The sequence below is a fragment of the Schistocerca gregaria genome, chromosome X, assembly GCF_023897955.1.
Source record: "Schistocerca gregaria isolate iqSchGreg1 chromosome X, iqSchGreg1.2, whole genome shotgun sequence".
NCBI lineage: Eukaryota > Metazoa > Arthropoda > Insecta > Orthoptera > Acrididae > Schistocerca > Schistocerca gregaria.
This window is the reverse complement of record NC_064931.1, coordinates 83,104,942-83,132,628: the sequence shown is the minus strand read 5'-3', so window position 1 is coordinate 83,132,628 and position 27,687 is coordinate 83,104,942. Positions and strand designations below refer to the sequence as shown.

At 41.7% G+C, this 27,687-nt stretch overlaps 1 protein-coding gene across 1 annotated transcript in view; it reads right to left on the bottom strand.

Moving 5' to 3' along the window:
* Positions 1–27,687, bottom strand: part of LOC126298435 (solute carrier family 35 member E1 homolog) — an 84,323-nt gene that overhangs the window by 20,206 nt on the left and 36,430 nt on the right. The window contains exons 4-5 of the mRNA XM_049989760.1: positions 13,631–13,756; positions 7,961–8,203 (exon numbers count right to left, since the gene is read on the bottom strand). Of these exons, the coding sequence (XP_049845717.1) occupies positions 7,961–8,203; positions 13,631–13,756 (369 nt within the window). The remainder of the gene's footprint in view (positions 1–7,960; positions 8,204–13,630; positions 13,757–27,687) is intronic.

Sequence of the window (27,687 nt, the reverse complement as noted above, 5' to 3'; positions counted from 1 at the left end):
TGCTGCGACTGTTTACACAGCCAACAACCACATTTCTGTAGCCAGAAGCGGGAGAAGGTACTACTCATACACCACCCAACTGCGCAAGCACATGAGCCCGCTCGTAACTGATAAAGTGAATCTAATGTACACAGTTTTGACGCCATGCTCATCGGAGGCAATCTGTTGTCACAAAGCATTTCATAGTCTTCCTAAACCCTTTGACACAATTTGTCGTTGGCAAAAGCTTCTATGAGCACTGTGTTTTGTTGTGTATGGCACATTTCCTTTGCAATTAATGTATTATTTTTGTTTTTTTCCTTGTTCACATTTTATTGTTGCAATATTATTCTGCAACAGCGCGATATAGTAATATCCTTTGTTAGAGTATCGATTCTTACCAGCCAAATTACAAAAATTTAACTGAAAACTAACAACGAAAAATTCCCGGAGTTGTAAAAAATTCCTGGGTTTTTCCCCGATTGTCCCAGGTCGTACACACCCTGTTTTCCTCAATAATATGAATTTGGCACCCCCCCCCCCCCCCCCCTGAAACTATCGCCAGCGGCAGATAACCCAGTTCACCCCCGCCCTCTAGTTTCGGCCCTGTTGCGCATATGTGAATCTGGCGGCTTAGGCGCACCAGTAAAATTTTTCCGGATAGCATCTGGCTGCTTGCTGCTATTGGTTATACAGCTAACTGCCACACTTCTGTAGCTAGAAGCAGGAGAAGGTACTACTCATACGAGACTCAACTGCACATGCGGATAAGCTCGCTCGTAACCGCTCAAACGAATCTAATGTAAAGTTGTGACGTCACGCACATCGGAGGCAATTTGTTGTTATGAAACATTGCATAGCCTTCATAAAGCGTTTGACACATTTTGCTGTTGGCAGATGCTTTTAAGAGCACTGTGTTTTGTTGTTGTGAATTTCTGTTTCAACTTAAATTTTATTTTAGTTTCTTTTTTTCTCGTTCTTTTTTATTGCAGCAGTATTATTCTGCAGTAGCGAGATACAGTAACATTCTTTGTTAGAGCATTGGTTCTTACCAGTTAAAGTTACTAAAATTTAACTGAAAACTAAAGGAATGAAAAATTTTGAGAATTCTAAAAAATTCCCGGGTTTTTCCCATTTTTCTCCCGGATGAAGAAATTCCCGGGTTTTTTTCCGGATATCCTGGTTTTCCTGAGTCGTATACACCCTGTAATAAATACCCCTTGTCATCATAGGATAATGGTTAAAAATTTGGAGAGCATGTCTTGGCACACGAACTGCATTGCAACATGCCTCAGTCCATCAGTGGACTGGGACACAGCACAGTAAAAAAGAGGTGCAAGGTATGGAACATTCTGCGGTGGTAAGAGTAACACTCTTAAGGTTCTCAACCTGATCATCACAACGGAGGCCATAGTGCAGTAAAGCCTCCAGTCAGCCTTAGATAGCTGCCGATCAGTTGGGTTTACATGTAGGTGGGGGTAGGAGTCAGCAAGTGGATAGTACATGGGAAATTGTCATTTGAACACACATCACAGAGAACAGACCAATCAAGACCAGAGTTAAATGAGATGTCCAAATGGGAATAGGTGGGCGTGCAGTCGGAAAGGAACATGGGTGCTCCAGTGTTAATGCAGATGAGGTTAAGTTGACTGAGAAGGTCAGCCAAGAGGGAACCTCGCGGACAGGTTGTTGAAGAGCCCGAAAGAGGATGATGGGCGTTAAAGTCACCAAGCGGCAAGAAGGGGTGAGGGAGCTAACCAATAAGAAGGATTAAGTCTGACCCAGTAACAATGAATGGCAAAGGGATCTACACGTTATAAAGAGAAGGGATGTAATGAAGACAGAAAATGCAGACTGCAACAGCTTGCAGCTGGATGTTCAATGAGATGGTTTGGCTATGGACATCATCCTGAATGAGAAGCATGATGGCCTCATGAGATAAAATGCCATCCTTGCCAGGAAGGTCAAAGCACACCAGACAGAAATGCGAAAGCTCAAAGTAGTCGGAAGATGCAATCTAATTGCTTGAAGGCAGAAAACAACCGGACACTGTGATTTCAAGAGCAGCCGTAAATGCTCCTTATTGGATATAATGCCATGAATGTTCCACTGGTTAAGAGTGATAGTGGGAATGGAGAGGAGGGAACAAACAAAGGGCATTCATCTAGGTGGCTCCTGAGTGTAAGTGTTCGAAGACTCGCTGGTGCTGGGCACAGAGGCTGGAGGATCCTGTTCAATGAAATCTATGGAGGAATCGCCATTCTGCCTGGGTCAGACTGGGGACTACAGGGCAGGAAAACAGTAGATGGTGTACACCGGAGAAATTTTTTTCAGGTAGACCAGTAAAGATATCCATTTACAGTGATCAATTAACTGATGAACACAGTCAGATAAATATGTTACTTTCGTAGATTTGTAAAAGCTTTCGACACAGTTGACAAGAGTATTCTAATACAACACATTAAAACTGTCTGGATAACCTCAAGATCTCAAAGTAACACAAAGTCTGAACAATAATACAGTTGTAATGATAAACACTAGCTATTGATTTTTAGCTTCTATCTAGATTAACAGAGGAGTGAGACAGGATTGTAGTTTGTCACTATCATCATTTAACAAGTAGATGATGAGAGGAGAAGCTATATTCGTCTGGAGATTACTTTTAGCCAAAGGTGCCATAATAACTGCTTTTTCTTTGTTGATGACATGAGAGTCACCCCACGTGATGAAACTAATCTACAAAACTTAGTATTTATTTTTGATAAATTTTGTGGAAGGCACAATATTTACACTGAAGACAAAAGTCAACTTCCAGATGTGAAATTATAATAAATTGCCAGGTTCTTGAGCAAGCCTCACATTTCAGACATCTTGACTGTGATTGCAGCTATGAATTTGACGATAATAACTTAAGGAAAGTATTTAAGTATCAACACACGTGGCAAATCCACCATAATTTCCAAAAGAGATGAGAATTAAATTTTACAGGAGAATGTGCATTGCCTTTGCTACTTAATGGAAATGAGAACTTTACTCTTTCAGCGGATGTTAGAGCAGCGATATTCCTGAGAAATATTTTGGAGGTGTCCATATTGCAACACATCAGAAATGGTGACATTCATGCAGGAATTGAATGTTTTATATAAATATGGTCATCTCCTATTACAGACTGACAGAACAGAAGATGGTGAGATACTACAGGCAAATCTTGCTACATAAGCCTGTGGAGGGAAAAAGATCAGTGATGCTCATAGAAATAGAATATCAAATGCAGCTGGGACAGACATAGAAAATAAATATGCGCAGAAAACATTTGAGAAAATGAATAATGGAAAGAATCAGCTTAAAATCCCATAATTCATTTTGTTTTATATAAACTGTCCATGGAAACTTTCTTCACATAGAAAAATGATAATGATTTTTCAGTTAGTATAATTTAAAGCATCCATGAACTTCTAATTTTTCCTGTAAAATAAAATTTGAACTCTTACAAATGATACATCTCTCTCTCTCTCTCTCTCTCTCTCTCTCTCTCTCTCTCTCTCTCTCTCTGTGTGTGTGTGTGTGTGTGTGTGTGTGTGTGTGTGTGGTTTTTCCCTTTTAAATAATTATTACATACAAAATTGTTCATGCTTTCATGACCACTTGTTGACACACTGCCAGTTGGCTTCTGTCTCTGGAATAACTTCAACAAGAAAGTCTCAAGATAAACAGATCCTGGCTTCCTGTGCAGCAGCAAAAGAGGTACCAAATAAAGAAAAATATTTAAAATGTCAAAATACATAAATATTCAGGACAAGACAGAATTGAGAGTGTAAAAACCAAAAAGTAAAATATATTATTATTCAGTCTTGGGAAAAATACCGCATTTACTTGAGTAGGAGATGACCCTCAGCATCCGATGATCCCCCCCCCCCCCCCCCTTTTTTTAAGAGACTTTGTAACTGTGATTTGTCAGATTATATTGAAAATGAAATTTTCTCGAACTGTTTCAGTGATATAATTTATCTGCCAAAAAGATCATCACCATACCTGTAGCAACCCACCGGACTACTACTTGGTCACTACGAGGAGACACAGCAGTTGAGTGACAGCGTACGACGATTGCAGAGGCGCATTCATTGCCACCTACCACACATGTCTATGTAGGTGAACACCACCCAAAACTTGCCCTCATTCTGCTCTGGCTCCGTGTGCAATTCACTTTGTTACTGAACTGTTTGCAAATGTCAAGCCACATGGCACCCCCCCAAAATTGTACTTCTTGTTAAACCTGGTAGTTGTGATCAGAAAGTATACTTGTTCTAGAAGTGACAATGTGCTCTTATGTTGTGTGTTATGCAATAGTTGTGGGCACTTTTCGTGTTCGTTTCACAACCGTGGACCATGCACCCAAGGCTACCTCACTGGATGTGTCAAGGAAAGTTGTGCTCCACCATTCTCTCTCCAACAGGAGTTAAGAGGGACTCAAATGTCAGCAGGGCTTGTTGTCCGCATTGCTCTCCCAGCAGTTTACAATGGATCCGCTGCCGTTTTCATTATAAGAGTCAATGGAGGAGATGGAGGCATATGAGAAATACATCCTACAGCATTCCAGGTAACAGATCCAGCTGTGACCGAACACCTTTTCCTGTCATGGATCTTGCCTATTATGTACCTGTATCAGCTTTTATGCAAATGGGCTCCTCTCACAGAATGCACATCTGACCACTGATGAAATGCGTGCTTTGTTATATACCCACTTTAACTGTCACTGCCATTTCATAGCATCCTCTGTTGTGTCTTATCAGTGTTGTAAACAACCTAACCAATCACCCTGTGCGTGGGTGACTGAACTGCACAGACTCAGTTGGAAATGCTGTTTTGTGACTTATGTACATAAGGGATCTTATGCCGAAGTGATGATTTGGGACAATATTATTCAGGGAGCTCTGGATAAGGAAGTGCATCAGAAATCTCTACAATTTGAAGACCCTTCTTTGGAGGGCGTTTTAAAATGAGTAAAATCCTTCAGAGTTTCCCAGCCCCTGGGCAGCTGGTTAAATTTTGAGGGCAGGGTGGCAGCCATCACTTTAGAACTGGAAGAGGAATCTTGCCTAGTTGAAGTAATGCGGCAACCACAGAGAGCAAACGCCGTTGCCCTACAGCTCAGTCCCATAAACAAGGAAAGCGATTTTGCCCCTCCATTAGCACTTGCTTCTGTTGTGGCTGGAATGTTCTTGAAAACATGTCTGAGACAACTGCCCCAATAGGTAGGCACAGTGTGAAGCCTACCTGAAGCAACGAACCTTGCATCAGCCTGTCGTGCTTAAGATAAATGGATATTAATATGATTTTGTCCTAACCCTCAAACCTGGGAGTGTCCCCACAGATACTGTCCATCACACTCACTTTGTGTGGCAAACAAGTTCAGCTAAAAATCAATAGTCACCTCTGCATTCCTGTTAAACTATGAAATACATCTCCAGCTCGGAGCACCTCCCCTGGAATCCTCAGCTTGCTGCTTGGTGACATATAAACTGCAAAATATTACACTTAAAGGAAATATCATGATTGTGGCATTATACAAACAGGTTGTATGCCACCTCACCTTCCTTGTGGTTTACAGCACAGATACAGATAATCTTTTCAGCTTCAATACCTTTCAGATTCCAACTTCTTCATCGAGGACTCCACCCACCTGGTGTCGGAACTAATACCATTTCAATAATTGGGTGTCATCAATATGGAGTTTTTGGAGATCTTCTCTCAGGGGTCTCGGCAAAGCGAGGAACTCCATCACACATATCATCTTAAAATAGTCAGTGCACCCCCACTTTTTGTGTGTGCAACACATGTCCCATGCATTGTGAGATGCCATCAAAAATGAACTACACTGGTTGATAGCTTTGGATTCATTGAACCTGTGTTTGCCAGGGAGGGGGTGACACCATTAGTTATCACAAAAAAGCCATTGGGAAAACTGTGCCTGTGTGGAGATTTTAAAGTTACAATCAATTCCCAGTCAAGACAGCAAATATATATATCATTCTCAAACACCACAAACTTTCCTCTGCACTCATGGAAGGATAGCATTTTTCAAAAACCAGTCTCTCTGAAGCTTGCTTACAACTACTTCTGGATCAATAACCATAGAAAGTCCTCTTAGTAAACACACCACATGTGTTGTACAGGGTCAAAAATTTAGTTTTCACCATGGCCAGTGCCCCTGCTATTTTTCAAAGATTCCTTGAACAACTGCTGCAGGATATCCCTGGATGCATAAATTACCTAGACTACATTATAGTGATGGGTCCACAAGGGTAGAACACTTACCAAACTGTGGCTGTTTCACAACCTCCAGTCTGCTAGCCTCAAATGCAACCTTGAGGAATCAGTTATTTTTCCAACTGTCAGTGGAATACCTAGGGTACTTTATATCCTGCAACAGTTTTCAACCCACAAAGACACTTGTCGAATCCACCATCACGCTTTCTTATCCTGAGAATGTCAATGAGTTCCCATCTTTCTTGAGGAAGATCACATATTAAGCAAATTCAGCCCGGATGATGCATCGACTGCGCACCTGCTGTACAAACTGCAGAAGAAGTGCATCTCATTTGTGCAGCCAGAAGCTTGTGAACAGGCTTTCAAGACTTTGAAACAGCCCCATATCTTGCCACACTTGAACCAGATAAACAACTGGTGTTGGTGACTGATGCCTCTGAAAGGGGCCTGAGGGCTATCCTGGTTCGTAGACACACAGAGAGTTCGCAACATCCGATCATTTTTGTGTCAATGCTGGGCACATTTTCTCAGAAGATACCATTACAATATTCAGTTCTGAAATAGCACACAGCACTCCAACATGGATGTACTTTTCCATCTCCCAACGGGACCTGACTCGAAGTTCGATGAAGGTTAGATCTTGTGTTTCCATTTGGATGAAGAGGATTGACAGGCAGTGTACACTTTCCCTATCACAGTGACCTGTGTGGCTGCAGTGATGATGGACACTATCTTTCAACAGCTGCAGTGGTACATCTAACATGGCTTGCCTGACCACATTCCTGGTCAGGACTCCAATCTGTCGTGCCATTTTTTTCACCTTTGCCATCAGCCCATCCTAGTGGACAGTGTTATCCTCTTCTACAGCTTCTGCATGAAGGTCACTGGGGAGTCCTCATGCACTAAACTGCTTACCTGGCACAAAATGTACTGGCCAGGCATAGACCAGCAGGTTAAGCATCTTGTTCATTGCTGTTCTCAGTCTGAACAGCAGCAGGGGGCACCCCGCCAGATGCTCTCTTCCTCGTCGACACCCTCCTGCTTGTGGGAGTGATTTCATGTCTAATTTGTGGGTTCCTTCTTGGTTACTATCTACCTGATTTTCATCAATGTGTGCTCAAAACTTTATGTATGTGGTCAACTGTCGGTGCATGAGTGCAGAAGTTACAGTTGCTGCACTCAATAGAATCTGCACTAAATTTTTTAAGAACATGGTTGTATGATGTGTTCACTTCAAAAAACAGCCCACTTAATACAGATTTCACGAATCCTTGTAAGCCAGTATCACTCTGCAAGCTGGGTTATTAACTCTGCTTCGAACATATTTTTGACCATAGGTAGTACATATTACATGAAAAGCAAAAATTAAGTGCAGTCACATATTTTAAACCTATGGTGCACTTGTCCACTGCAGTGGACACCTATTAATGTTGCTTCTTTGGCTTTGCAGTGGACAGCTGCACCACATGGTTAAAACAGAAAATCAAGCAGTATAAAATATCAAATCAAGTGACCACAGGTTTGAAAACAATTGTCTACTGTTTTCATTCAATGAATTACATAAAAAAAATTTAATCAATGCACACAACAACATAATAGCCCTTAAGCAGTATCTCACATATACAACAAATACTTTTTCAGTGATATACAAAAAGTTCCAGCATCATAGTTGAATTTGAGCCTTTATCTAGAAAACAGCATGCAATCAACTTACCTTATTGTAAAACAAAACACCAAATATAGCCATCATCATGCCAAAAACATTTGTCAGTGTCACTGGGTTGCCCAACACAAACAGAGATGATGCAATGACAAAAATACGCTTGGAGGCACTCGCTACAGCGTATGTCAGAGGAGTAACAAGTGATAAAACACTGAAAGCTATGATGTTCTGTAACCAGTTTAGAACTCCATCGATGAACAACAGAGAGAGGACAGTGGTGTTATCTCCATTGATCTGTAATAAAGTACAAATACCTGTATCATTTTTTCCATTTGTATACTTATTCTCACAGTAACAATCGCCTCCTTTAAATGTATCAGAATCAGAATTAACTCTCCCTTTAACAGCCTTAAAAGACTAAAGAGGTTACGACTCATTTTACTGACTTTATTGTGTGACTGCTTCCAATTGTGTCAAGAACTACAGTCAAATATTACTGCAAAGATAATACCTACACACAATACATTAAATAACTTCATAATACTTAAACAGATTTACATCTGAACCCCCATTCTGAGCCATCTGACAGTAACTATGGAAAATCTATGTATAAGCTCAAATTTCTCTGATTGGATATTCGTGATTATTTTGTGAAATAACTCTTACTGAAATATGTATTAATGCCATTTTAGCATTATTCCTGTAACTAGTTTTATGTTGTTAGTCCTGTTAACTACTCCGGATGCAAACTTCATATATATTATGGAATCTACTGATTCAGTAATGGGTCTAGCCATCTGTTTACACACAATATGTTACATTTGCTTGTGATGAGAGTCAACTGACAGCCATTACATCAAATGTTGATCCTCAGTAGGCCTTCCTGCATTTTGCTACAATTCCTGATATAGTAACGTCTGTAAACAGTAACAGCACTACATAGTGATATAAGTCTTCCTCAGCATACACCAAAACTTCTTTCACATCATCTGCTTAATCTCCACTGCAAGCAATGTAACAATTTATGTTTGGAAAAGCTTTTTTTCTTCTTCATCTTTTTTTAAAATCTAGTCATTGTGCTGACATATGTTTTACTCATCATCCTGTGGTTTGTATGACGTGAAAAAGTTGTTCAGGGACCACTACAAATCACGAATGTTTCTTGACTTCCTTATTTAATAAAGCAACATGTTTCAAGGTACAATCCTTATCTTCAGGCTATAATAATGGCAATACAAACAACATTAGAGAAAGTACATCTTGATATTAAACTTGTTCATTACAGTTTTGGCATGTGCTGCAGCCATCGTGGGGAGAAAGAGTGGGATCACCTAACATGATGAAATATTCACTTCATTTGCCAGTCTTCAGATGTTGTATGATACCTCTCTAGAAAGCAAATTCTTCATTTACTAATATACTTACGCTAGCTCTACTATGCATCACAAAATACCCCAGTCCTCTCAGAAGGTTTCAATTTTTTCAGCTACCCCAGTCCTCTCAGAAGGTTTCAATTTTTTCAGCTGATGACTCCAGACTAAATACTAATCCCGAAGTATTGGTAGCCAAAGTATTTTTAAGAAGTTACTCAAAACAGAGAACCTTAAACCAATCAGACTTTATGCAATGAAATATAGTCTGATGTTTTGCTTCTCACACTACTGATGCAGAAGGTTGTTCCATTTCATATCATTCCCAAGGAAGAAAGATTAGGACTTAACCTCCCATCAAAGGCAAGGTAATTAGAGAAGGTGAACATGTTACATTTGAGAAGGGAATTAGCTGTGTCCCTTCCAAAGGAAACATCTCGACATTTTCCTCAAGTTGTTTAGAAAAGTTGCAGAAAAACTAAATCTGGATGGTCAGAAGGGGATTTGAACCACCATTCTATTGAATGTGAGTACAGTGTTTTACGAATGTGCCACAGTGATTGGTTGATCAAAGTAATAGGTCTTGTACAGGGTGAGAAAGTTTCCAATTTTGAAACATGCGTAACTTAGTTTATGTGCAACATACATCATCCGCAGAAAGAATATTACACCATTACAGGTGGAAACAGGAATCACAAGAGCTATCATGGGGACCTGGAAGAATGGCTGCGTAACTCAGGTACTTAGGTTTTTCTATGGTAGCCTTCCTAATGTATAGGTGCTATCACTCTGAAGAACGAGTTCCTCTGCACCACTCTAGGTAGAGAATCAAATGATTTATATTTGATTGTATATTCAAAGAATACAGGTTACTTCCATCTGTTTATTCATGTTGGTATTATTTCTCATCAGTCAATGTTTCAAGAAAGCTGAACTAAAATCTGATCCTGTCTGAAGTCAGAACAAACAAATACTTTTAATTATTTTCAGTTTCTTTAACACATGAAACTTCTTAACCCTATTTCCTAAAAACATGATTCACCAGGAGAAAGTCATGTGAATAACGAATGTAACATGTACTGAGTCAAAAAAAGCTTTTCCTAGGAAAGACCATCCTACTGTCATTCTCTTTTATGTTCATCTCAGAAAATGACAGCAAGAATATTCCTTACTGTAACGATAAGTAAGGTGAATGGAGAAAGTATCTTCACATTTGATAGTGTTTAGAAGGAATCTGCCACGTGCTTGTTGGAAAACTGGATTCAGGATGGCTAAAACTTAATCTGAGTGACGATTTTTCATGTATCATACCTAACATTCTATCACTCCACTATCTTGCCTTTGAGCTACCAAGCTCCATAACAGTTCAACTGCACTGAACATTAGTAAGCTTCCTTGTATGACTCAATGCCTTTGTTGTTGTGCTACCCAGTATGGTGGCATTGAGGTTCAGACATGGACAGACGCATTTGAGAGGATTGAAGTTTAGTTCACCATACAACCATTGAATTGAGTGTTTCTTTTATTTTTTATTTTCTTGTTTGTGTACATCTCTTTAACTGTAAGGGGGTCTTCACTAGTCACAGAGACTACAGGCTACATCTTAAGCAAAGAAGGAATAACTGATCAGAGTTTAGCAACCACTGACACATTGGAGGTGTAAAAAAAATTTAAAGAAATTCAATCCTTTTCAGGAAAAGGAAATGATTATGGCAGGTTTCTGTCACACAAAACAACAATCACTCACCCCATTTTATTGAACATTAATATGTGACCAGGTAGATGCAAAATTAAAACAGAACCTTTACTTGGAGGCACTGTTAGTAAACTATAAGCTTGGGATACCCTTTGTTTTGGCAGCTAGTTTCGCAATGGGGAGTTGATCTAACTATGACAAATTCATATGGCTCCAAATAATAACAAACGTTCTAGATCTTAACCTCAACCAATTAAAATTCACCTAGTTTGGAATGTAAAGTCTTTCCCGGCCATTTTAGGCCACCCTTCAACATACTCAACATAACTGTAAAAACCTTTCACCAACAAACATTGTGTCTTAGCATCTATAGCTACAAGATTCACTTCAAACCAATCAGCAAACACACAAACACTGATGCACTGTCATGTCTCCTCATGGGCACTCCCCTATTCTTCACCCAGTATGAAGAGGTCTGTTACCATATTGACACCACCCTACAAAACACCATTGACCCTTTTCCTGCATCGAGGCAATGGTGGTACTGGAAAGCAAGCAGGACCCAACCGTACCCGTACAGCAAGTCTTGCACTTCTAATATGAATACCCTGCCAAACTCTATATGGCACCAAAGATTTCCTTTGCCACTTCTGTTCAAAAATAATTTGCATCAATATACTGAGCACAAGTGATCAATGCCCTGCAAGGTAAAAGTTGCAAGGGGGGTGGGGGAAGGATCTCCTACCACAGCCACTGGAGGATACCTGCATGAAGAACTTGACACTTGATCACAGATTAGTAGCACACTGAACTCACTGTTCATGCTGGTGGGAGGTGACAGAAAATTAGACATAACAATATTTTGTTGCTGCCCAATGCCCTGCAAACTGCAGAGCTGGATTCACACTACTTTGTGGGCACATTCTTTTTACCAGTTTGGGTTATAGTGGTGGACGCACTGCCCAACTACCCACACATTGTACATATGTCATCCACAACTGAGGCTACCCTCTGGATAAACCATCACTGAGGGGTTGACATAAGCTACCATGACAAACAATGGTTCTCAATACTGATCACCAATGTTCAGACAATTCTTCACACGACACCTAGCAACAGTGGTATTACACACATAATATAACGACAAAGTTGAGTGCCTGGTCTAGACTTTTAAGCAAGAAATTCAAAAAGCTGAGGGAGATGCCCTTGAGGCAAGGCTGACATTCCTCTTGAGCAGATAATATTTGCCACAGTCCTGCTAAGCTCATTCATGGTAGGTAACTCCATGTACTGTCACATCAAACAATGCCAGTCATCATTACCTTCCAGGCAGCACAATACATGGATAAAATTGAAATCTGGGTTTGTAACTTTGGCCTTCCACTGACGTCTCCTACAAGAAAAATGACTAAGTCACAATTTCACTGAAATTCCAATCTGGAGTTTTTAGTCTTTATCCAGTGGAAAAAAGGAACAAAGATGCAAAACTGTGTCAACTACGAAGTCATCAGAAACCGAGCACAAGCTTTGGACAGAAAAAGGATTGTGATGGAAACATACTATGTCCACTAGATTTAGGGGATGGTCAGACAGGGATGTGAAACACACCCTTCATGTAGATGAGTTCTGTGTAAACAGTGTATTACATCAAGTTCCGAACTGGTCTCTTATTTTTTTCCCCTCAAGGACAGATTGTCAACAATAATGAATGCCGGACAACTATACTATCATGAGTTACAGAACATATCCAGTGTTGTGTCAACAAATTCTGCTTACGTCTGAAAGGCAATGGCAATGAAGCCACCACCTGTAGAGGCTTATCACAGCCACTGATTATGAACAACACATCATTTCTACCCATTGCAGGTGAGTCATAATCAGATTTTGCCAATCTATCAGCAGCAGCAACACTCCACATGAGGTCTATAATACCATGCTGTATTGCAAGTGACTGTAGATCTATTATCTTTGACCTCTCTGGACAACTACACATTGCTGACCAAGAAAGTTGAACACACTATACAGACCAAAATTCTGAAATTTATTCTTTCCTCCATGTAAATGTTAAGACAGTACTTGCCACCCTTGATCCAGTTTCCACTGAGCAGTAGAAAAACTCCAGTTTTACATCACATAGCATCTCCCAGCAATCGAGATCTTTAAACTTTGCCACTGGTCATCTTGGGAATGCATCCCTGTCACCGTCTGACTTACACAAACTCAATGCAAAATGTAACTTCACCACTGGATACCTTGTCCACTTTCAGTATTTTCTATTAACTCAGACACGATGCTGTAGGCTATATTATTCATTTAGTTATTCTACAGTTTTCATTTTAAATCCAAAGTAATACCGAGCAGTCCACACTGCCAAATGTGTCAGTTTAGGGATTATGATAAATGCATTAATGCTTAATAATAAAAAATTATGAAACGTAAACTATTAGCACTCCCATTCTACCTTTCATTAATGATGGAATAATACAAATTTCATTTATAGCAATAACAGTATGTTATCTCATTATGAAGAAATATTAAATACACTTTTTCTTGCAGAGAAAAAAGTAATAAAACATCACAAATACTTAAAACATGGCAAGATATTAAATTTATATTCCTATAAGTCACAATTTTTAAAGCTATCTTGCTACTTACAATAACTTGATCCTGTAGCAGCACCTGCAGGTCTGTGAAGACCCATACGGGAAGAAACATAAAAAGAGCAAGGCGACCAAGTATATGCAACAACCGTAAGTGATGGACACCAGTATCATGTAACACCTGCAAATAAAGAGAGAGAGTTGAGAAGTGTATACATACTTTGCATTTTCTATGAATAAATAACTTGATGAACTGAATGTGTTACAAAAATAAAAACTTTCCTCTTTCACTTATTTCACCTATTACTGATGCAGATATTTGTGTAAAAATGTGGAAGTAACTGTTCACTGCTAAAAATGACAATATCGACAATATCTTTTTTGAGATGGAGACTGCCCTCAACACCGGGAAGTTATCCGACAATGCAGCTATATTATGAAAACAATAGATTGCTACTCACCGTAAAGATGACATGTTGAGCTGCAGGCAGGCATGACAATAAAGGACTGTTGCATATAAGCTTCCAGTCAAAGCCTTACTCAGAAAGGAAAAACGCACACAGAGTCACAAAAGCATGCACACCTCACCTGCACACGACCGCTATCTCCAGGTAGAATATATCTATAAGGCAGAATATATCTATAAGTAAGAAGAGGTACTATCCAAAACATCCAAGAATTTCATTGTACTGGTCACACCAGTAGCAGAACAACTGTCTGCCACTAGATGGCTCGAGGTACACTGCAACACAAAGTTTTGTCATCTTTGGCGCATGCAATTGTGAGTTGTAGTGGTGTGTGACAGGACATGTTTCAGTGCTGCTGCGAATTGTGAAATGGATAATGTGATGGAACAACGGACCTGAATGAAATTATGTTTTAAGTTGAAGGAAGTTGCAGCTGAAACCCACCGCATGCTGACAGAGGCATTTGGTGAGAGTGCACCAAGACAAGCAAGAACATTTGTGTGGTTCAAGTGCTTCAAGGAAGGCTGAGAATCTGTGGAAGATGGTAAGCATTCTGATCGACTGTCAGCATGTGCTAAACTAGAAATGGTCATGAAGGGGCATGATGCGATTTACGAAGACCGAAGGTACACAATTCACACTGTTTGTAACAGACTTGGGCTGTTGTACAATACATGTCAACAAATTCCAGCCAAAGAACTAAACACGAGATAAATTGCAGCAAAGATTGTTCCTTGTCTTATCAGCTCTGGCCAATGAAATCTCAGGATTCACATGTGCACTGAGATACAACAAAGAGTTCAAGAGTGTCCAAAATTCTTATCCAAAGTCATACCACGTGAGAAACAAAGCAGTAATTATTACAATGCAAAATGTCATCTTCCCCAAGGTTGAAAAAAGCTTGACAAATTCGCTACACATGAAATCAATGCTGATCATTTTTTTCGACATTTAAGGAATTATGCATAAGGAGTTTGTTCTGCCTGGTCAGACTGTCAATGGGCAGTTTTACTGCGATGTTCAGATGTGACTGAGGGAAAACGTTCGGCATGAACAGCCAGAGATGTGGAAACATGGTAATGGTTACCACCTATTTATCAGAGCTAACCTTGTGAGACTTCTACCTGAAGATGAAAATCACATTGAAAGGGTGACATTTTGACCCAACTGAAGACAGCCAAGTGGAATCGCAACGGGTCCTGAAATTCCAGGCATTCCTCCTAAAATGGGAACAATGCTGGACTCATTGCATATGTGCAATCACAATTGCTATCGGAACATGACTGTAGTATGAGCCCCTACATTGCAGGATTTATAGGAGCACTGCAAGCACAGATAGCCCAGCACGACAGGCACTGTCCACGCATAGTATTGTGGCAGCGAAAACAGTGCTCACACATTATAGGGGCTGTTGTCTACGTCAAAGCCTTCTGGCGGGCTATCAAAACTGTCAGATTGGGATACCAGAATATTGGTCTGTAATGTTCAAGGTGTGTTCTTTTACCCTTCCTGTATACAGGAGTCACCTGTGCTTTTTTTCAATTGCTTGTGACTTTGCGTGGGCAAGAGACTCATGATAAATGAAAGCTAGTGAGGAGCCAATGCCGTAGAGTACTCTTTGTAAAACTGGGCTGGGATTCCATCCCAACCTGGCAACCTCTCTGTTCTCAACTCTCTCAGCTTTTTATCTATGCCAGGGATGCCTATTAATACATCATCCATACAGGACTCTGTGGGATAGTAAAATGACAGTATGTTTGTAAGATTCTCCTGCATGAACGATTTCATAAATGCAGAATTTAAAACTTCAGATTTAGTTCTTCTATATTCAACTGCCAAACCAGAGTGGTCAATGAGTGACTGGATGTAAGCCTTAGAGCCACCTAGCACCGAGCGAGTTGGTGCGGTAGCTAGCACACTGGTCTCTCATTCTGGAGGACAACGGTTCCATCCTGCATCCAGCCATCCTGATTTAGGTTTTCTGTGATTTCCCTAAATCGGTTTAGGCAAATGCCAGGATGATTCCTTTGAAAGGACACAGCCGACATCCTTCCCTGTTCTTCCCTAATCCGATGAGACTGAAGACCTCGCTGTTTGGTCTCCTCACCCAACCCAACCCAACCCAACCCAACCCAACCCTCCGCCTAGTGATTTTATACAGGACCAGAATTTTCTTGGGTTACCAGCCAGATCTTTCGCTAAGGTATTTTGATGATGATGATGATGATTGTAGTTATGCACTTCACACAGAGACCTTTTCACAGATGCATGTTCATAGTGCACCAACCCCATTTTTGATAAACAACTTCAAATTACAGAGTTCAAACCATCATCAAGGTTCTGGGCTTCATAAAACCCCACACCTTACAACACTTATTTGAACAGAATTCATTCCGCACTGAGAGGATGAAGCAAGAGCATGTCATGGATGTGAGAGGAGTTTTGCAGCATGCTTAACAAGAAGACACATGTGGCAGATTGCTGCTGTATGGCTGAGCAGGTGCAGGCAACTGCTCCTGCTCTGACAGCTGCCTCTTCTGGTCCCCCAAGTAAGTCAACTTCCGCCAAGACAATGGAACAAGCCATGTATATGGAAGCATGTGCCACTGCGTCCACACCTCCTACTACCAACAACACTACTGCGCAAGAGGGCGCACCGAGACTTTGCCTGAAGAAGGAGTCCATGACCGCAATTATGGTGGAGTTCGAAGACATCTGGCAGAAAAAGGAGAAGAAAGAACGGCCAACCAACAGGCCATCCACTGAAGTGGAGAGAAAACAAGCACAAGGGAAGACGAATGGAATATTCCAGAATTTGAAACACGAACATCTGCTAGCATGAGTTTCTTAGAAGTAGATACCTTAGGGGTTGCGAAGCAACTCAAATCGCTTGATACGGGCAAGTCTTCAGGTCCAGATTGTATACCGATTAGGTTCCTTTCAGATTACGCTGATACTATAGCTCCCTACATAGCACTCATATACAACCGCTCGCTCACCGATAGATCTGTACCTACAGATTGGAAAATTGCGCAGGTCGCACCAGTGTTCAAGAAGGGTAGTAGGAGTAGTCCATCGAACTACAGACCTATATCATTGACGTCGGTTTGCAGTAGGGTTTTGGAGCATATACTGTATTCAAACATTATGAATCACCTCGAAGGGAACGATCTATTGACACGTAATCAGCATGGCTTCAGAAAACATCGCTCTTGTGCAACGCAGCTAGCTCTTTATTCGCACGAAGTAATGGCCGCTATCGACAGGGGATCTCAAGTTGATTCCGTACTTCTGGATTTCCGGAAAGCTTTTGACACCGTTCCTCACAAGCGACTTCTAATCAAGCTGCGGAGCTATGGGGTATCGTCTCAGTTGTGCGACTGGATTCGTGATTTCCTGTCAGGAAGGTCGCAGTTCGTAGTAATAGACGGCAAATCATCGAGTAAAACTGAAGTGATATCAGGTGTTCCCCCAGGGAAGCGTCCTGGGACCTCTACTGTTCCTGATCTATATAAATGACCTGGGTGACAATCTGAGCAGTTCTCTTAGGTTGTTCGCAGATGATTCTGTAATTTACCGTCTAGTAAGGTCATCCGAAGACCAGTATCAGCTGCAAAGCGATTTAGAAAAGATTGCTGTATGGTGTGTCAGGTGGCAGTTGACGCTAAATAACGAAAAGTGTGAGATGATCCACATGAGTTCCAAAAGAAATCCGTTGGAATTCGATTACTCGATAAATAGTACAATTCTCAAGGCTGTCAATTCAACTAAGTACCTGGGTGTTAAAATTACGAATAACTTCAGTTGGAAGGACCACATAGATAATATTGTCGGGAAGGCGAGCCAAAGGTTGCGTTTCATTGGCAGGACACTTAGAAGATGCAACAAGTCCACTAAAGAGACAGCTTACACTGCACTCGTTCGTCCTCTGTTAGAATATTGCTGCGCGGTGTGGGATCCTTACCAGGTGGGATTGACGGAGGACATCGAGAGGGTGCAAAGAAGGGCAGCTCGTTTTGTATTATCGCGTTATAGGGGAGAGAGTGTGGCAGATATGATACACGAGTTGGGATGGAAGTCATTACAGCATAGACGTTTTTCGTCGCGGCAAGACCTTTTTACGAAATTTCAGTCACCAACTTTCTCTTCCGAATGCGAAAATATTTTGTTGAGCCCAACCTACATAGGTAGGAATGATCATCAAAATAAAATAAGAGAAATCAGAGCTCGAACAGAAAGGTTTAGGTGTTCGTTTTTCCAGCTCGCTGTTCGGGAGTGGAATAGTAGAGAGATAGTATGATTGTGGTTCGATGAACCCTCTGCCAAGCACTTAAATGTGAATTGCAGAGTAGTCATGTAGATGTAGATGAAGCTGACCTGCTTGGCAAATGCAGCACCTGATGATGGTGAAAGGAAGAAGAAGTTGGCAGCCAGCATCCCGAGTGCCAACAAGGGATGCAAACAGAAGATTATTATTGATGAGTGAGGTTGGTCTGACCTACTTTTGCACGCAGACAAATAAGTCTGCACACAATCTCCAGAGGCAGACGGCCACCCCGAGTTGCAACTTGGTGGCAGTGGAGGTGTCTTTGCTGCCATTCACGAGGTGGCAGAGGATGCTACCATCTCACCAGAGACGACTTAACCCACTACCTGCAGCAGTTAAGCACCTGAGGCCAATTCCGATTGTCTATCAAGTGAGGAGTGACTACTTTGAGTTCCTACAACAGATATTGCAGTGGACAAATCAAGACTTCACTGCAAAATCTGTAGGAAAGAGCTTTGTGCGCATTTTATCTGTGTGACTGTGAAGACTACTGTAGCATATCGGGTGAGGTGGCCAACAACCCTCTGCCGTTCTATACCTACACTAAGGTGATCAAGACCGTACTCCAGGGCTTCCCACAGACTATGAAGCTAGATCAACTCCTGAAGACGTTGGAATGACTTGGGTTCAGGATTCACACTGTGGAACAGATGAAGCCCGCAAACACTGGTGAAGATAGGCCGCTACTGCTAGCTGGGCTACAGACAACTACTCCATTAACTGGGGTCTGTATGGCCTCACACTGCTCACATGGCACACCACTACTCAATGCCTGACGTGTGTGAAGTGTGGCAATCATTCCAGCAATCAATGCACACTCAAAAGAGAAGCTACACCAATGTGCACAAACTGTGGTGGGCTGCACGTGACGAGTTACAGTGGCTGTGAATATGTGGAAGCCATGATAGCTCACCAAATGCACCATACCATACAGGGTGCCACAAAAGGCAGCACCAGCATGCCCAACCCACCATCCACACCCCTGCCAGAAGCAACATGCCAGCAACAGGAGGTGGTGTGACATCACACCTCTTGGTGCAAGCAAGGTGAGAGGCGATGCTGGCGCAGATATGACACAGCAACCGGTCACCATCACTGTGCTCTGCAGACACAGACAACAGCTCGCTGCATGAGCTTGAAAGTGCAGGGTGGCCCACCCAGCAGAAGAGGACCAGGGGTGACACCAAAGAACTGCAAGGCTGTGACTGTGGCAATGCTCAAACCGCTGACCACAATGCGTTGGCACCACTCAACAACAAACACTGATGCCACAAAAGTGCTAATGACCATGTTCCATCAAATGATGGGCATGATGGAGCACATGACGAAGAAATGCAGATAGTTGTGCCAGCAGCTAAGCGGTCCACTGACAGGCAGTAGATGGTGCAATATCACCAGTCAACGTGTCCATGGTCAACCTACCAACCTCCATCACACTGATGTGCTGGTGCCAGAAGAAGATAAATCTGAAAAGGGTCTACCTGAAGATGATCAGCTGAGAGTCAACAACAGAATCTTTAAGAAGCTGGAGACAGATGACCTACAAGTTCTGACCTCTGTCAACCCCAGAGGGAGCAGCTACCTCCGTAAAGGCACCTTTATCAGCACATATTTGAATGGATAAATTCACTCTCGATATCCGAACTTATTGCACTATTTCCACTGTTTTCTCCATTCTCAGTATTTTGTCACAGCCACAAATGGAATCAAGCTTTACATTCAACTTCCTCCTTGATACACTGATGGGTTATCTAGCATGATGGAGGCATTGCCCCTTCAATGTGACAGGCACACTCTTCAGCACAAATGGGAAGTTAGGAGCTCTAGCTCCCATAACACACAATTTTCTTGTACAGTGGATATGTTTTGGTAGTGGACCAAACAATGACATCATCAGTCTCATTGGATTAGGGAAAGGAACAATCCTGGCATTTGCCTGGAGCGATTTAGGGAAATAACAGAAAACCTAAATCAGGATGGCCGGACGCGGCTTTCAACTATCGTCCTCCCGAATTCAAGTCCAGTGTGTTGGCACGATATGTAATTTAATTAAAAAATTGAGAGTGGACTCAAGAACCTATGATTTGTCCTAATAATGGCTGGGTTGTAAACAAGAAAGATGTCCTAATACTTCATGAATATACATTTTTCCATTGAATGCTGCCCTTGGGTTCATAAAGGCTGAGCAGAGCCTCACCCCACCCGACATAGATCACATATGCTTGATTTAGAGGCAGGATTTCTCCATAACATACAAGGCTGAGGTGCAATTCCATCATCGGATAGTTTAGATAGTCCATGCATGCAGCTGTGGTAGCCACAACACTACAGTGGTGTAATGGTTAGCACATCAGCCTAGTAAGCAGGAGGGTCCGGTTCAAGTCCTGGCTGTGGCACAAATTTTAATTCATTGCTTCAGCTTTTATTCAACAGCAGCACGTTTAGTGTGGTATGGGTCTGTTCCGGCATAATGACAAGTGCCAGCATCACGATGATAAAGGACTGAAAAGCAGAGAGGGCTGTGAGGTGACATCAGTCAATAGCACACTGATTAGGATGACACCAAGACAGGAGCAGCATCTAGGCAAAGACAATACAAGTACCGCTCCACCTAGTCACGTGACAGTGGAAGACGAGCCATCATACAAACACTACAGCAGTGACTTATGAACTCTTTTGTTTTGCTTGCATTGAAATAGCATATACCGAAGGACACTGATTATCTGCATGTCACCGTTTGCTTACGACAACTCTGTGAATATGCAAAGTTAAGTACTGTCAATTTAACTTACTGTAATAAACTCCAGTAATACGATTTACTTGAACTGTTGTCTAGCAACCCAAGAAAACAGCTTCCTAGGCACCCTATATTAGACAATTGGGCAGGATACTACAGGGTCCACAGCATCTGTGTAATTAGTAAACATGGTAGGTTCCACTTACAGCTGTAAAATAATTTTTTTATTTATTGTGATTTCAGTTTTTAGTAGTACTACTCATCTCCAGACAGAAGTCTCAAATACAGATATCCACACAGACATAAACACAGCCACTAACCCAAATATCAGAGGAGTAGGAATGGTAACAACATGCGTGAGAAATAGCAAAATGAGATAAAACCCACAACAGTATCTTGATGAGTAACATGCTTTAGACATGTATCTTGCAAGATCATGACAGTAGAATCAGAGAAATTCAATCTCATACAGAAACTTAACTGACAAGTGTTTCTCCTGTTCACCACTTGTAAATGGAACAGCAAAGTGAGTTAATAGGTGATAGATGTTATAGGGTGACTGGGTTATCTATGGTGTCTAAGGTTTAGCATGACTCATTGCTAAAATGGAGGTCCTGCATTAGAATCCTGATGACCATCTCAAATTTTTTTGTGATTAAAATGTGGGCAACAAGGTGTACTCAAATGAGTAGTTTCCTAATAACCTAAGTATCAAAACAGGCACACAAGTTGTACTGGTGTCAAATCAAAAGTCTTGGTTTGTTGGTTGGTTTGTGGGATTGAAGGGACCAGACTGCTAGGACCATCAGTAAATCAAAAGTCTTCCCACAGGCTGAGAACCACATATGTTCCCATAAGGTGTAAAAATACAGATCGGCTAGGTAAACTGACTGACTTTTGATCAAAAACAAATGCAAAATTTGTCCGAGTATCAGTAACAAAACCAAACTGTTTTGGGTTTCCAATTAGATTGCACTTGCAATACTTTGGAAGTTTACTTTGGTAATATCAGATTTACAGAGAAGGAAAAACTTTCCAAAGCTCCACAGAGGATGGCTGATAACAAGTAGCAAGAACCATGGGACATTTTAACAGCACACTATTCAAATCAGATGCTTAAATTATGCTGTTTACCTGATTCTGTGTAGCACTCTTATGGCAAAAACTTCTGCATGATATAAAGAGTAGGAGCTCACATGGAGCTATTATTCTGCCATACTACAGTTATAACATAATATGAACTCCTGCCATTTTCATTCCCTTCCTCTTCTCACAGGAAGTGAGAAAAGGTTTAAAAGTAATGCCAGTCTCTCCTTTTGCAAATATGACAGAGGCATTAATTAAGTAGTTTGATGGCAAAATTGAATGTATTTTCATTTTTCCCTATACTTTATTTCACGAAACAACTTTCTGGAAGAAAGATACAGGCTCACTTAATGAACTAGTTTTGTTGTAATTCATCATTCAATACAGACAGTAAAAAAAGTGTAACTGGGGAAGGATGCAATAGAAGAATAAACACAAACCCATTACACACCAACACATTTATGATGCAATGCTAAACATGGTGTTTAAATTGTACAGGACAGTATCTCCATGATAACAGTGCACCGATTTCAGGTAGTAAGTAGCCAAGTTTTAACAGAAAAATGAAATGGTAAATCCACCACCTATAATATCTCAGTTACTTTTAACTCGATTAATTTTTTATCCCACAGGACTTGGAGTCTTAGATACAAGATTACGGAACTGGCCAAATATGCTTACACCGATGTTTTATGCTGCCGTACATGAGCTTTAGTTACAATAATAGGGCTACATAGTAATTACAAATCATCTGATTCTTTGATAAAACAATTTTTCACACACACACACACACACACACACACACACACACACACACACACAATGTGAGGGGTGGGGTGGGGTGGGGTGGTGGTGGTGGTGGTGGTGGTGAACATGCCTGCAATATCAGTTAGTGCATGGTCAGTGCAAGGCTGCTGTTATCAATATCAGCAGCATGGAAATTTTACAGAAGTGACTCTTGCACAAACTACTGCAGAACTAATTATCACCAGTGATGAGGATACACTGGTTTTATCTAGAAAATTCAACAGAAATATGTATAAATATGAGAACCTGACAAACCAAACATTATTAATGAGAGTGAACAATGTTCCACACAAATACGACTAATACTGCTTCCAAAAAATGTGAGTTTTTCTGTTTTCAGTGCCCAATAAACTATAAAAAAGACAAGTTTACATGAATGAGTTGGGAATTTGGCTAATATGACAACTTATGCTAGAGAAGGAAAACAGAATGTTCATATCAGATCACAGTTATGGGACTCTTAATGACACAAATTTCAGCACTCTTACTGAATATAAGTTTTTATTTTTAGTGAGCTGCTTTGAAGTCTTTCCTTACAAATAATGTTATTGATATGATGTACAATGGAAAAATATTGGCAACTATTTTAAAAGTTTATATGACAGATTCAGTGTTTTGCAGTGGGTGAAAGGCCAACCTCCCTGGCCAAACTTGCAAGCAGAGCTGACAACAAAAAGCCCTACATCTACATCTACATCTACATCTACATCCATACTACGCAAGCCACCCGACGGTGTGTAGCGGAGGGTACCTAGAGTACCTCTATCTGTTCTCCCTTCTATTCCAGTCTCGTATTGTTCATAGAAAGGAGGATTGTCGGTATGCCTCTGTGTGGGATCTAATCTCTCTGATTTTATCCTCATGGTCTCTTTGTGAGATATATGTAGGAGGGAGCAATATACTGCTTGACTCCTCGGTGAAAGTATGTTGTCAAAACTTCAACAAAAGCCCGTAGCAAGCTCTTGAGCATCTCTCCTGCAGAGTCTTCCACTGGAGTTTATCTATCATCTCCGTAACGCTTTTCGCGATTACTAAATGATCCTGTAACAGAGCGAGTTGCTCTCCATTGGATCTTCTCTATCTCTTCTATCAACCCTATCTGGTACGGATCCCTCACTGCTGAGCAGTATTCAAGCAGTGGGCAAACAAGTGTACTGTAACCTACTCCCTTTGTTTTCGGATTGCATTTCCTTAGGATTCTTCCAATGAATCTCAGTCTGGCATCTGCTTTACCGACAATCAACTTTATATGATCATTCCATTTTAAATCACCCCTAATGCGTACTCCCAGATAATTTATGGAATTAACTGCTTTCAGTTGCTGACCTGCTATATTGTAGCTAAATGATAAGGGATCTTTCTTTCTATGTATTCGCAGCACATTACACTTGTCTACATTGAGATTTAATTGCCATTCCCTGCACCATGCGTCAATTCACTGCAGATCCTCCTGCATTTCAGTACAATTTTCCATTGTTACAACCTCTCGATACACCACAGCATCATCCGCAAAAAGCCTCAGAAAACTTCCGATGTCATCCACAAGGTCATTTATGTATATTGTGAATAGCAATGGTCCTACGACACTTCCCTGCGACACACCTGAAATCACTCTTACTTCGGAAGACTTCTCTCCATTGAGAATGACATGCTGCGTTCTGTTACCTAGGAACTCTTCAATCCAATCACACAATTGGTCTGATAGTCCATACGCTCTTACTTTGTACATTAAACGACTGTGGGGAACTGTATCCAACGCCTTGCAAAAGTCAAGAAACACAGCATCTACCTGGGAACCTGTGTCTATGGTCCTCTGAGTCTTGTGGACAAATAGCGAGAGCTGGGTTTCACATGATCGTCTTTTTTGAAACCCATGCTGATACCTACAGAGTAGATTTCTAGTCTCCAGAAAAGTCATTATACTCTAACATAATACGTGTTCCAAAATTCTACAATTGATAGATGTTAGAGATATAGGTCTATAGTTCTGCACATCTGTTCGACATCCCTTCTTGAAAACCTTTCCTCTTTTGAGTGATTTTAATTGTCTCTCTATCCCTCTGTCGTCTGTTTCGATATCTACCATTTTGTCATCAATGTTCAGCTCTATACTGTCTCATGTTAAATATTATAATGTTGGACAACATCTAGCTGCATACTGGCACCTGAATGGTGTGTGTGTGTGTGTGTGTGTGTGTGTGTGTGTGTGTGTGTGTGTGTGTGTGTGTGTGTTTCAGCCTCTGAGAACCATCAGCGTACACAAAGGTACTATTGCAAAATTCCATGCAAAGGTCATAAAACTGAAGGCGATAGAGCACGGTTGGAGTAGTGTCCTTAGAAAGTGAATGAACGCCAAGGTTAAAACGGGCCACTTCACAAAGCCAAGGTGGTAAAGGGTTCACACCCACCAGGAAAGTTGCAGGTTGTGTGAAGTTAAGCTGCCGAAGCAAGCGGCGAAAGTGGACTCCAGGAGGTAACAGAGAAAAGGGACATGCCTCGTACTAAAACGAAAGTGGTAGTTCAGCAGCTTGAGCATACAGACTCTCAACTGGGCTAGTGTAAAGGGCGCCAGTGGCAAACGGATGCCACAGTAGTGGATAATGTTAAGACAGCATAGGAGGGATGGAAGTGCAGGCGCATAAAATACAGCACCCATAGTAGAGTTTCGAATGGACAAGGGACCAGTAAAAACGGAGGAGGCTGGTTTGATCAACACCCCAGAAAGTACCATTGTGGACATGTAGGACATTGAGGGACCGCGTACAGCGGTGAGAGAAACCATTTGCTCAACCAGAAATTCATACAGATGGTTTCATCAGTGGAAAAACGAAAACCATTGTCAATGCTCCAGGAGTAAAGATGATCAAGACGGCACTGAAGATGCCGCTCAGTGAGAAATATCCATGGAGAACTGCAAGAGATGGCAAAATCGACAACAAAAAGAGCTGGAGGTGACCAACGGGAGACAGGTCCTAATAGGGTTCATGGCGATAGCAAAGAGGACGACGCTTAGGACGGAACACTGAGGTAGATTGCTTTCCTGGTTAAAAGTATCCGGTATCCGACAAGGCAGAACCCACATGCACGTTAAAAACTCCGACTTTTAAAAATTCCTGTAGGAAACAGGGCAGGCGGCCATGCAAGTATAATGTGTAAAGAGTACGGATGATACCAGTTCTCCAGCAGGTGTCGTACGCCCTCTCCAAATCGAAAAACACGGCCATAGTCTGAGATTTCCGTAGAAAACCATTCATGACATGGGTAGACAAATTAACAAGATGGTCAACTTCAGAACGCTGCACTCAAAATCCACACAGTGCAGTTGTTAGTAAATTGTGAGACTCGAGCCACCACACCAGCGGGGCATGAATCATACATTCCATCACCTTGCAAATACAGCTGGTGAGGGAGATGGAGCAGTAGCTAGAAGGAAGGTTTCTGTCCTTACCAGGCTTAGGTATGGGTATGACAGCAGTTTCACGTCAACGTCCGGGAAATATGCCCTCTGCCCAGATGTGGATGTATGTGTTAAGCAGGAGGTGCTTGCCTGCAGGAGAAAAGTGCTGCAACATCTGAATGTGGACAGTGTCTGGCTCCAGAGCAGAGGATCGGGATGAACTGAGAGCATGACAGTGCCCCCTAATAGTAAAGGCAGCATTGTAGCACTCACGATTCTGAGAAGAGAAGGGTATCGCCCGAGCCTCCTCCACTCGTTTCTGATGGAGGACAGCAGAGTGATAGTGGGAAGAGCTCGAAATTTCCGCAACATGGCATCCCAAGGTGTTGGATATAGCAATAGGGTTCACAATAACATTGTCTGCTACTGTCAGGCCAGAAATTGGTGAATGGATCTTGGTCCCAGAGAGCCATCAGAACTTGGTCCACACAACAGAGGAAGTGGTGGAACAGTTTTTTTTTTAATTTTTTTTAGGGCGTACAACTACAATGGTCATTAGCGCCCTAAATAAGTTAGGAATGCACTGAGGCACAAGGTTAAAAGAGCAACTAAAAGGGACAACACTATATAAGATGTAGTAACAGGCATAGGATTAAAAAACTACAGCATAATCAAACGTCCTTAGACAGGTGTGTCAAGTTGATAAAACAAAGAACGCGAGCAGCAGCTCCTGGGTCATCCACTAAAATGGCATCCAGAGTACATGGCAAGCCAAGATCAAGACGCAGTGTAGTAAAATCCGGACAGGACATTAAAATGTGGCGGACCGTCAGCAATTGCCCACATGGACAGAATGGCGCCAGCGCTGCCGTCAGCAGATGGCGATGGCTGAACCGGCAGTGTCCAATTCGTAGCCAGGCTAAAGCGAACTCCTCCCGCCGTGAAGGACGTGAGGAGGACGTCCAAGCTGCGGGAAGAAGTTTCAAGGCCCAAAGCTTGTTGTCCGTAAGTGCAGCCCAATCGGCATGCCACAGCGATAAAATGCACCGACAAATGACCCTGCTACAATCTGATGAAGGGACACAACAAGAAGCCGTCCGAGGCTGTAGGACCGCAGCCATGGCCGCGGCATCTGCAGCTTCGTTCCCAGGGATACCGACATAGCCAGGAACCCACATAAAGCTAACTGGAGACCCGTCGTCCACCAGCTGCTGAAGAGAGTGTTGGATCCGGTGCACGAAAGGGTGGTCACTGAGGCTCTGGATGGCGCTCAGAGAATCAGAGCAGATGA